The sequence below is a fragment of the Capricornis sumatraensis genome, chromosome 15 (genome assembly GCF_032405125.1).
Source record: "Capricornis sumatraensis isolate serow.1 chromosome 15, serow.2, whole genome shotgun sequence".
NCBI lineage: Eukaryota > Metazoa > Chordata > Mammalia > Artiodactyla > Bovidae > Capricornis > Capricornis sumatraensis.
In genome coordinates, this window is record NC_091083.1 from 5997765 (window position 1) to 6010586 (window position 12822).

Sequence of the window (12822 nt, forward strand, 5' to 3'; positions counted from 1 at the left end):
CAGGCTACTATCCATGGGGTCACAAAGAGTCGGGCATGACTGAGCAACTTCACTTTCACTTTCACCTGTACACTAAAATTGAAGGATCTCTGTTTTTTAATTTATTTCATAACTTGTGAAATTATGAATTATAATACCCTTTATACATATTCCATAGCATTACTCTGAACTTCAATTTAGTTTCTGGAATAAAGTCCTTTAAAAATCTAAAAAACTGTCTCCAAAATGTAAGGTAAGCTTCATATTTTACTATTATCTTTATCTGTATTATTTGGAGCCACAATAGACATTAACTTTTTTTTTTGACCATGCCTCAAGGCATGTGGATTCTTAGTTCCCTGACCAGGATGGAACCCATGATCCTTGTGTTAGGAGCATGGAGTCATTGGACCACCAGGGAAGTCCTGACGTTAACTTTTAAAATTATCCTTTATTGGGACTTCCCTGGCGGTCCAGTGGTTAAGACTCCACGCTTCCTAAGTATGGAGTGTGGGTTCGATCCCTGGTCAGGGAGCTAAGATGCCACATGCCTCATGGCCAAAAGACCAAAACAGAAAACAGAGGCAATATTGTAACAAATTCATTAGAGACTTTAAAAATGGCCCACATCAAAAAAATCTTTAAATAAGTTAAAAGCTCTTTTTTTAAATTATGTTTTATTTAACATAATTGAGGAAGAGAAAAATCTTTCATCTTGGACCTGTGTGCAGATTGCCCCTAGTAAGGAAGCTTGTAGGGGCTTCCCAGGTGGCTCAGTAGTAAAGAATCCCTGCCAGGCAGGAAACCCAGGAGACTCGGATTGGATCCCTGGGTCAGGAAAATCCCCTGGAGCAGGACGTGGTAACCCACTCCAGTATTCTTGCTTGGAGAATACCATGGACAGAGGAGCCTGGCGAGCTGCAGTCCATGGGATCACAGAGTCAGGCATGGTGAGCAAGTGAGCACACTCTCCGGCAAGGCAGATTGCGGCGTAAGCCTGAGAGTCCGGCTGAAGTCACTGACGTGTGTATTCCCCTTGCTGTGCTCGTAGGGCCTGGTTACCGTAGAAGATGAGCAGGCGTGGATGGCGTCTTATAAATATGTGGGTGCTACCACTAATATCCATCCGTATTTGTCCACAATGATCAACTACGCACAGCCTGTAAAGTTTCAAGGTTTCCATGTGGCTGAAGGTAACACCAAAGGTTAAATGCTATTGCCTTTTCTGTCTGCTTTCCTTTCACTGTGCTTCCATCCGACTTGGTGCCACTCCCTTCCCAGACATGCGGACTGTTCCATCTCACCTCTTTTCGTTGCACAGACCACACACGTCCTTGGCTCTTCGGAGCCTTGTGCTGTCGTTTCCAGCATCGTCCACAAGGTGGTTCTGAGAGACTGGATTTGGTAGCACTCCAAGGCATAGCCTCTTGCATTAGATAACTTGATAAGACCCATTTGAGACAAAACCTGGTCTCTTAAAAACATAGCAAGTGATATTTTAAAACTTCTTACAATACTTCTGGACTGGAGAAGACATAGTCCTCACTGAAAATACATATTCCAGGGGTGGCCGTGAATGTCAGTTGGTATACATATAATTGACTCCGAATTGAATTCATCACACTTTTCTTAAGTCAGCCATCTCCATCGTCAGAACATTAAGGAAAGTAGAAGCTACTGATATCATGATGGAGCATCTGCCCCCAAAGCCTCATGATTCAAGGTGTAATTATATTTATCGCTTGTCTTTCTGTGAGTCTGATGGCAGAGTTTCTAAATTCATCTTTGCTTTTCTTTACAGAACGCAATATTCATTATAACATGTCTTCTTTTAATGAGTCAGTCGGTCTAGGCTACTTGAAGACACACGCCATAGAATTTGTGAAGTATCCTTATGTATTAAGTGGAATAAATGGTTGGTGAACTTTGAGTTTGGCAGGAATCTCTAAAACAGAAAGATGGCTAATATAATATTTGTGGTTGTAGAGCTAGTAAAATAATGTATGTGAAAGACTGCAGCAGCAGGGAAAACCTGCCCAAAGGCAAACTGTGTTTATAATCCACGCCGGGAACTATGGTTTTTCTCTTTAGCGTCCTTTATACATGTGAAATCTGTTCTCTGTTTTCACATGTTTTTGTCAGTGTTGATCTCAATCTTCATTGCTTTAGCTCTTTGTTATTTATTTATCACTGCCGGGATACTCTTTTCCATTTTCCTTAATACATTACACAGTTATAACAAACGGCAAATGAGTCGCATTTACCCCAAGGGAGGCCGAGTGGACTCCAGTAATTACATGCCTCAGATTTTCTGGAACGCTGGCTGCCAGATGGTTTCGCTGAACTATCAAACCCCAGGTAGGAACTGATGTCCAGTGACCTCGAATTCCATGAGAATGTTTTGACGGGACGGTGCCAAGAGTTGCTGTCAGTTGACTGTGGGCATTTTTGGAAGGAAGCAGACATATGGCAAAACAGCATGTTGTTGGATGTATAGAATGGTGAGAAATTGAAAACGCAAACTACAGTAATAAAACAATGGTAGAAGATAATAGAGTTTGATTTCAATTGAATTGCCTTTTGAAAATGCCGTGACTAATCTGCTAAACATTGTCCCTTTTCCCAAAATATGTCTAGTTTTTCTTCTTTTTGGATCAAACTTATCTTCTTGTCCAGAGACAGAATGAAATGAAAAGAATTTGAGGATCTTTGTACAGTAACTATGACTCATTTCTCCTCGGGAAAGTAGCCTTCCCACTGTTGACATTCAGCAGGAGATCAGCAACATAGCAGAATCTCACCATAAAGGTGTAGGGTATTATGGAGCAGATTCTGCTAAAATGGTGTTTAAGGAGTCCTATACACTTAGAGGTACTAATGTATAACTTACTCCTCCGAAGTGTACTCCGGCCAGGTTCCAATATATAATAATATTTTTTTTTTCCTGCAATGAGAGTAGTCAATTTTTATGAAAGCATAAATAAAATTTTTAAAGTTTTCAAAGTTTGCTTAAGAGCCTAGGAGCACAATATGAAGATAAGAGACAGAAAATATATAGTCTCAAACAGGTGAGAAATATGCCACAAAACCTATTCACTGCATCATGGTCCTTTTTTAAAAAAAATTAATCAAGTTATTTTAGTTGGGGCTAATTGCTTTACACTATTGGTTTTTGCCATGCATTGGCATGAATCAGCCATGGGTGTACATGTGTCCCCATCCTGAAGCCCCCTCCCACCTCCCTCCCCACCCCATCCCTTGGGGTCAATCCCAGTGCACCAGCTTCAGGGCACTCAAAGCATGGTCCTTTAAAATGGGTGGGAAAAAACATCCCTTTTGTTCTGTTCTTTCCCTCTATGAGGGTATCTCCCATCTTTCCCAGTTTAGGGCATTTTTTTTTTTCAAGCCAATCCACCATACTTTGTAAACCTGAATACACCTTGCTCCCTGTGATCTGGAGTAACTGGAAGGTCCTGTGACTTGCGTCCCTTTGGCATGGATGTGGCCTGACTGTGTTTCCCATCCTCAGTGACCAGAACTGAAGTCAGATTTCTGCTCGGCACCCCTCTTGCTGCTCACTGTGCTGAACTATGACCAGGAATCGTCACGATCCTGGAGTGTTTCCAATAGAAACAAAAAAGATTAAAAGGCACTGCTGATTTTGCTTATTTAAAAAGATGTCAAGTTGTACTCTTTGTTGTCAGTGAGACCATTATGTAGATTAAATGATCCAAAGACAGTTTATTCTCTAGGCCGGCTTACGTTTTATTCTATAATGTAAGGTTTAATCATAGTACTTTGAGAAGAAAAAAAAAAATCATCAGGAGGCCCCCCCTTTTTTTTTCGCTGATGAAAAGAAAGAATATTTTGTTTGCCTGCAAGAAAAGTCCTAACCATGCTCTGCCAGTATAGACCCCACTAGAATAATTCTTTTTAAGTCACACATTTTTTTATATGATACTTACCTAGTTTGTTTTTGATTCATTTTAACTGAGTTTTATATTCATACAAGCCTATTGGATTTCTCCAGCATACCCTCCCTCTGGGTCATAAGGCGTGTCTTCTCTAACTACATATATATCAGCTTAGACATCTGTACTCTTGACAGTAATTCAACAGTCCTATGACCCATATATTGAATCCAAATTTGGAAGTAATGCCAACATGATCTCTATAATTGCACATTTTTTTGTTTATTTTAAACTCAAGGTCATTTAAACACGGAAAAAAGAGTTGTATGCCTCTCTCTGTAAACAGATCCAGAAGTACCTTATGGTGTTAAAAAAGACCTATCAGCCTGGGATCAGTATCTGATTTCCATTATTTAAAATCACCCCATCAGAATCTTCTTTGTCCAGGAAGATGAAGTGCTAAATTATTTTTGTCTCTTGACAGATTTAGCGATGCAATTGAATCAGGGGAAATTTGAGTATAATGGATCCTGCGGGTAAGTAATGTGATTTAAACTGTTGTCACCGTGTTCCACACTCCATACTACAGCTGTAATGAAACCGTGTCATTTTAAATTAGGGGTTGGTGAATTTAAGCGAGGTTTGAGGGATGGGATAGAAACAAATGAAATCTCCAGGTAAATTACATCTGCAATATATACTCTTCATCAACCACAGTTTCACTAAGCAGATTAAAAAAAAAAAATTAACCACTAGGTAAGCAGTTTATTATACACACTCTAGAGTTTAATGCTCTCACTTTAAATTCAATAGTGGAGGCCTTTATAGCTAGGACAGATAATGATGCCTGCTCATTTGGACATCAGCAAGAGGGGCAAAGATAGTAAATATGTGTATCTTACATAGGACAGATAGAGGAACGAAGCTGATTTAGTATAGAATGAAGTCCTCAGTGTTAAGTGGAATTTATTTCAGCTAGGCAGACAGTTGTCTCCTCTATTAACTTTTTTCTTGTCTTGTAAATAGTAGTCACCAGAAAATAATGCTATGAATGTTGTTTGAAGTACTTAAATAGTGCTCCCTAAAATCTGTGAACCAAGTAGTGAAACAGGAAATGTTAATTTCACTGAAATGCTGGAAAGTTAAATGAAAGAATGAAGTTAAAGAAAGTTCTATGGAAGAACTTTCTTGTAGTTCTTGTATAGACATTCTGTACACGTTCTATAAAATTAAAAAAAAAAAACTGTGTGGCCAATTTTCTCCTCCATGCAGATGTCCCCAAGTGGTGCTTCAGGTAAATGATCTCAAACCATTGACCAGAGCCTTCTAGACTGATCGAATAGAGTACTATATCTTCCCACCACACTACTGTCAGAATGCTCTTGGCCTCCCTAGTTGGATATGTAATGTCCAATGTTGGATACTAAAAACAGCCAATCACGATAAAATTTTCAGCACTTGTGGATTGAGAATGCCTACTCCCACCTCTTCCTGACCAGCAATGCACCTGCACCCACAGGTGACAACCCTGTTACCCAAGTCACCCACCTGCAGCATGCAGGACATTTGCCTCTGCTGTGTGTTTTGAAGGAAATGCAAATTGTATACATTAAACTAATGAAGTGTTATATTTCAGTTCAGTTCAGTTCAGTCGCTCAGTCGTGTCCAACTCTTTGCGACCCCATGAATCGCAGCACGCCAGGCCTCCCTGTCCATCACCAACTCCTGGAGTTCACTCAGACTCATGTCCATCAAGTCCGAGATGCCATCCACCCATCTCATCCTCTGTCGTCCCCTTCTCCTCCTGACCCCAATCCCTCCCAGCATTAGAGTCTTTTCCAATGAGTCAACTCTTCACACGAGGTGGCAAAAGTTTTGGAGTTTCAGCTTCAGCATCAGTCCTTCCAATGAACACCCAGGACTGATCTCCTTTAGAATGGACTGGTTGGATCTCCTTGCAATCCAAGGGACTCTCAAGAGTCTTCTCCAACACCATAGTTCAAAAGCATCAGTTCTTCGCCACTCAGCTTTCTTCAACCTAACTCTCACATCCATACATGATCACTGGAAAAGCCATAGCCTTAACTAGACAGACCTTTGTTGGCAAAGTAGTGTCTCTGCTTTTTAATATGCTATTTAGGTTGGTCATAACTTTCCTTCCAAGGAGTAAGCGTCTTAATTTCATGGCTGCAGTCACCATCTGCAGTGATTTTGAAGCCTAAAAAAATAAAGTCTCACACTGTTTCCACTGTTTCCCCATCTACTTCCCATGAAGTGAGGAGACCAGATGCCATGATCTTTGTTTTCTGAATGTTGAGCTTTAAGCCAGATTTTTCACTCTCCTCTTTCACTTTCATCAAGAGGCTCTTTAGCTCCTCTTCACTTTCTGCCATAAGGGTGGGGTCATCTGCATTATCTGAGGTTATTGATATTTCTCCCAACAATCTTGATTCCAGCTTGTGCTTCATCCAGCCCAGCGTTTCTCATGATGTACTCTGCATAGAAGTTAAATAAGCAGGGTGACAATATACAGCCTTGCTGCTGCTGCTAAGTCACTTCAGTCATGTCTGACTCTGTGTGACCCCATAGAAGGCAGCCCACCAGGCTCCCCTATCCCCAGGATTCTCCAGGCAAGAACACGGGAATGGGTTGCCATTTCCTCCTCCAATACATGGAAGTGAAAAGTGAAAGGGAAGTTGCTCAGTCACGTCCAACACTTTGCGACTCCATAGACTGCAGCCCACCAGGCTCCTCCATCCATGGGACTTTCCAGTCAAGAGTACTGGAGTGGGGCACCACCTTGACATGCTCCTTTTCCAATTTGGAACCAGTCTGTTGTTCCATGTCCAGTTCTGTTGCTTCCTGACCTGCATACAGGTTTCTCAAGAGGAAGGTCAGGTGGTATGGTATTCCCATCTCTCACAGAATTTTCCACAGTTTATTGTGATCCACACAGTCAAAGGCTTTGGCATAGTCAATAAAGCGGAAATAGATGTTTTTCTGGAATTCTCTTGCTTTTTCCATGATCCAGCGGACATTGGCAATTTGATGTCTGATTCTTCTTCCTTTTCTAAAATCAGCTTGAACATCTGGAAGTTCACAGTTCACATATTGCTGAAGCCTGGCTTGGAGAATTTTGAGCATTACTTTACTAGCATATGAGATGAGTGCAATTGTGTGGTAGTTTGAGCATTCTTTGGCATTGCCTTTCTTTGAGATTGGAATGAAAACTGACCTTTCCCAGTCCTGTGGCCACTGCTGAGTTTTCCAAATTTGCTGGCATATTGAATGCAGCACTTTCACAGCTTCATCTTTCAGGATTTGAAACAGCTCCACTGGAATTTCATCATCTCCACTAGCTTTGTTCATAGTGATGCTTTCTAAGGCCCACTTGACTTCACATTCCAGGATGTCTGGCTCTAGGTGAGTGATCACACCATCATGATTATCTGGGTCATGAAGATCTTTTTTGTTCAGTTCTTCTGTGTATTCTTGCCACCTCTTCTTAATGTCTTCTGCTTGTGTTAGGTCCATACCATTTCTGTCCTTTATTGAGCCCATCTTTGCATGAAATGTTCCCTTGGTATGTCTAATTTTCTTGAAGAGATCTCTAGTCTTTCCCATTCTGTTGTTTTCCTCTATTTCTTTGCATTGATCGCTGAGGAAGGCTTTCTTATCTCTCCTGCTATTCTTTGGAACTCTGCATTCAGATGCCTATGTCTTTCCTTTTCTCCTTTGCTTTTTGCTTCTCTTCTTTTCACAGCTATTTGTAAGGCCTCCTCAGAGAGCCATTTTGCTTCTTTGCATTTCTTCTCCATGGGGATGGTCTTGATCCGTGTCTCCTGTACAATGTCATCAGACACTCGGTGTATCAGATCTAGTCTCTTAAATGTATTTCTCACTTCCACTGTATAATCATGAGGAATTTGATTTAGGTCATACCTGAATGGTCTAGTGGTGTTCCCAACTTTCTTCAATTTAAGTCTGAATCTGGCAAGAAGGAGTTCATGATCTGAGCCACAGTCAGCTCCCGGTCTTGTTTTTGTCTACTGTATAGAGCTTCTCCATCTTTGGCTGCAAAGAATATAATCAGTCTGATTTTGGTGTTGACCATCTGGTGATGTCCATATGTAGAGTCTTCTCTTGTGTTGTTGGTTGAGGGTGTTTGCTACGACCAGTGCATTCTCTTGGCAAAACTCTATTAGCCTTTGCCCTGCTTCATTCCATACTCCAAGGCCAAATTTTTTCTGTTACACCAGGTGTTTCCTGACTTCCTACTTTTGCATTCCAGTCCCCTATAATGAAAAGGACATCTTTTTTTGGGTGTTAGTTCTAAAAGGTCTTGTAAGTCTTCATAGAACTGTTTAACTTCAGCTTCTTCAGCGTTACTGGTCGGGGCATAGACTTGGATTACTATGATATTGAATGATTTGCCTTGGAAACGAACAGAGATCATTCTGTCGTTTTTGAGATTGCATCCAAGTGCTGCGTTTCGGACTCTTTTGTTGACCATGATGGCTACTCCATTTCTTCTAAGGGATTCCTGCCTGCAGTAGTACATATAATGGTCATCTGAGTTAAATTCACCCATTCCAGTGCATTTTAGTTCGCTGATTTCTAGAATATCGATGTTCACTCTTGCCATCTCCTGTTTGACCACTTCCAATTTGTCTTGATTCATGGAACTGACATTCCAGTTTCCTATGCAATACTGCTCTTTTCAGCATCGGACCTTGCTTCTATCACCAGTCACATCCACACCTGGGTATTGTTTTTGCTTTGGCTACATCCCTTCATTCATTCTTTCTGGAGTTATTTCTCCTCTGACCTCCAGTAGCATCTTGGGCACCTACTGACCTGGGGACTTCCTCTTTCAGTATCCTATCATTTTGCCTTTTCATACTCTTCCTGGGGTTCTCAAGGCAAGAATACTGAAGTGGTTTGCCATTCCCTTTCCAGTGGACCACATTTTGTCAGACCTCTCCACCATGACCCTCCTGTCTTGGGTGGCCCCATGCAGCATGGCTTAGTTACATTGAGTTAGACAAGGCTGTGGTCCGTGTGATCTGATTGACTAGTTTTCTGTGAGTATGGTTTCAGTGTGTCTGCCCTCTGATGCCCTTTCGCAACACCTACCGTCTTACTTGGGTTTCTCTTACCTTGGGCGTGGGGTTTCTCTTACCTTGGATGTGGGGTTTCTCTTCACGGCTGCTTCAGCAAAGTGCAGCTGCTACTCCTTACCTGTAACGAGGGGTATCTCCTCACGGCCGCCCCTCCTGACCATGAACGTGGAGTAGCTCCTCTCGGCCCTAATATTTCACTTAGGTTGGTGCAAAGAATTGAAGTTTTGCATTGTTGAACTTTACCATTTGATACTGAATACATTCTTAAATAAATCTGGTTATGTTATGCATCATTAATGCATATTTCTCACTTAATGTTTTTTTCCTAATGACTTATTACTTAATGTTTATTTTATATTTATTTTCGACTATAGAAATGATGTTAGACCAAAAGCAAATTTGAGTGATTTTTTTATCCAATTTCAAAATGTGTTGGAAAGCAGTGGAGACAACTTACAACATCAACAGTGCATTTGGCCCAGGAACTGCTAACGAACATAGAGTGTGGTGGTGGTTCAGAAGTTTTGGAAAGGAGAAAAGAGAGATGAGGAGCATAGTGGCTGGCCATCAGAAGTTGGCAGCAGCCAACTAAGAGTATTTGTCAAAGCTACCTTGTAGCTACCCAAGAAGTTGGCAGAAGAACTCGTTGTCGACCCTCTGTGGCCATCTGGCATTTGAAGCAAATTGGAAAGGTGATAAAGCTCTATAAGTGGGTACCTCAGGAGCTAACTTAAAGTCAAAAACATCGTTGTTTTGAAGTGTTGTCTTCCCTTACTGTACACAACAACAGCAAACTATTTTTCAATCGGATTGTGACATGCAATGAGAAGTGGATTTTATATGACAACTGGCGACAGCCAGCTCAGTGGTTGGATGGCGAAGAAGCTCTGAAGACTTCCCAAAGCCAAACTTGCCCCCCAAAAAGACCATGGTCACTGTTTGGTGGTCTGCTCCCCGTCTGATCCACTACAGCTTTCTGAATCCCAGCAAAACCATTACATCTGAGAAGTACGGTCAGCAAATCGGTGAGATGCACTGAGAGCTGCAAAGTCTGCAGCCAGCCCTGGTCGACAGAAAGGCCTCAGGTCTTCTCCATGACAACGCCCGACTGCATATCTCACAACCAACGCTTCAAAAGTTGAACAAATTGGGCTACGAAGTCTTGCCTCATCCACCATATTCATCTGACCTCTCTCCAACCAACTACCACTTCTTCAAGCATCTGGACAACTTTTGGCAGGGAAATCCTTCAACAACCAGCAGGAGGCAGAAAATGCTTTCCAAGAGTTTGTCAAATCCTGAAGCATGATTTTTATGCTATAAGAATAACAAACATTTCTCATTGGCAAAAATGTTTTGCTTATAATGGTTCCTACTTTGATTAATAAAGATGTGTTTGAACCTCATTATAATGATTTAAAATTCATGGTCCAAAACCATGATTACTTTTGTACCAAGCTACTATCTCTCAATAAAACGGGAGAAAAAAGAAATTAAAATTATGGTTCCAACGAAAACAGTTCAATACATGTTTAGAGTATTTTTTAAGCTGCCCTGTTATTTAGTGCCAAACATTGAGAACCAGGAGACTGTGTACATAAACTGATGGGTGGGCCCCAGTGGGGGCTGAGGCCCCAGGGGCAGCCATGGTAGAGGGCATAAGAGTCCTTGGCACTACCCCGACCAGGCCTTCCACAGGCTGATGTTGCCCTGGGCAGGTAGATGAGGCCCTGAATCTCAATTTCCTGCTGATAAAATAAAGCCAGTGATACCCGTCACCCCAGGTTTGCTGTGGCAGTTCAGTGAGTTTGAACTGAATGTGTGCATTTGATGTCCTTTACTAACTGCAAATTTCTGTGGAAAAGTGAAGTTAAAGAAAAGCTACAGCTCATATGGCTGATGACAGGCAGAGATCACAGACTGTTGAAAAAGCCTCTTCACAGCGGTTCTGTGAGGAGCCTGGGGAGCGAGGTGGGGTGGGCGGAGCGGTCCTCGTGTCCACACCAGCTGTGACCCTCCCAGAGCCTTCACCTGGTTCAGGACAGGCTTTTCACCCTCCTCAGGAGTCCAGTGGCTCCTCCTGCCCAGACACGGGGTGGGAATCATTTCTATGAAAAAGGGGCCCCAGTGTTACCGAACCAAACCTGTCCACCTGTCCACACTCAGCAAAGTCCGTCAGTGGTGGGCTGTGCTGAAGGAACTTCCAGCGTTTGTTGTAAGACCCCAGGCAAGAGAATGGGTGACTCCTGTTTTAACGCCCCCCCCACCCCCGCCCACCAGACAGCAAAGCATTGTTAAAGGCGAGGTGAAGTGGGTGGGGATCTGTTTTACCGTAGTTCACATGCTCAGTGTCTCACCTTCTGCACTGTTTATTGCAAAATCCACCACCCAAGGATGGTGCTGTGTTAGCCTGGCTTTTCCAGTAGTCATGTATGGACGTGAGAGTTGGACCATAAAGAAGGCTGAGTGCTGAAGAATTGATGCTTCTGAACTGTGGTGTTGGAGAAGACTCTTGAGAGGCCCTTGGACTGCAAGGAAATCAAAACAGTCAAATCCTAAAGGAAACCAATCCTGAATATTCATTAGAAGGACTGATGTTGAAGCTGAAGCTCCAATACTTTGGCCACCTGATATGAAGAACCGACTCATTAGAAAAGACCCTGATGCTGGGAAAGATTGAAGGCAGGAGGAGAAGGGGATGACAGAGGATGAGGTGGTTGGATGGCATCACCGATGCAATAGACATGAGTTTGAGCAAGCTCCGGGAGTTGGTGAAGGACAGGGAAGCCTGGCGTGCTGCAGTCCATGGGGTCGCAAAGAGTGAGACACGACTGAGCAACTAAACAACAGTGTTAGCCTGGATTCTGTGCCTGTGTGTCCGTTTTTCAGAGGGACTGAAAAATCTGACCATTCCCTGGGGCATCAGGACTACAGGAGGCATGAACAATAAGTCTCCTGTCCCCCTGCACCTCCCCTTTCCTGCACACCCAGCCTGGAGGCAGAGCTCTTGCCCGCAGGGCCTGACTGTGCTGTGCTCCTGAGGAGTTGTAGCTGGCAGCAGAGATGGGCCGGCCATGAAGGACGCGCTTCACGCAGGGGCATCAGAGGTACGCTGGGGCTTTCACCCCACTGCCTTTGTCTTGCTCCTGCCCACCTGCAGGGAATTTTAAAAAATCCTTGTGGGCTGTGTCTGAGGGTTTCTGTAAAGAGATGTTCTGTGTCTTTTAGGCCTACAGTGGCAAACAGTACTTGTAGAAACCCCTGAATTTCACAACAGTAACCAAACATCAGAAACTTACTTGGGACTCCCTGTCTGGTCTGTGGGCAGTTTGTTTACGAGGCCTGTAAGTGTGATTTTTACCAGAAAGTGAGCAGTAGTTTATTACAGGCTCATTTTTAAAGTTGGAAAAGCATCAAGTACTTCTTCACCTTCTAATAAAACAAAATAGAGCAAACTAATTTCCCAAGTCTTTCCAGGCTTTTGGAGGAAACCCAACAGTTGCTATCAAAATACTGTGATATCTTATGATTCAAAGGTACACACTTTTTAAATGACTTTGTCAAGTTAGAATGAATCTTAAGATCCGTGGCAACTTTCTGTTAATCAGCACCATTTTGCTTGCTTGCTGGTAAATAAAATGAGGGCATGTTGATAGCATCTCAGATGTGGTGAAGCAGGATGAACTTTCTTGTCCCACTATACTTGATTCTGTAACTCCTGTCCTCCACCTGGCTGAAAGCCCTTCTCTCCTGCCCTTGCCTCCAAGGCCTTTGAAGTCCGCAGAGAATTCTTACATCAATTCACTTGC

At 42.7% G+C, this 12822-nt stretch overlaps 1 protein-coding gene across 4 annotated transcripts in view; it reads left to right on the plus strand.

The window, feature by feature from the left end:
* PLCB4 (phospholipase C beta 4) overlaps positions 1-12822 on the plus strand; it is a 187734-nt gene that overhangs the window by 98982 nt on the left and 75930 nt on the right. For all 4 annotated transcript variants that reach the window (XM_068987745.1, XM_068987747.1, XM_068987746.1 and 1 more), the window contains 4 exons: positions 1031-1172; positions 1781-1865; positions 2213-2337; positions 4375-4426. In XM_068987745.1, the coding sequence (XP_068843846.1) occupies positions 1031-1172; positions 1781-1865; positions 2213-2337; positions 4375-4426 (404 nt within the window). The remainder of the gene's footprint in view (positions 1-1030; positions 1173-1780; positions 1866-2212; positions 2338-4374; positions 4427-12822) is intronic.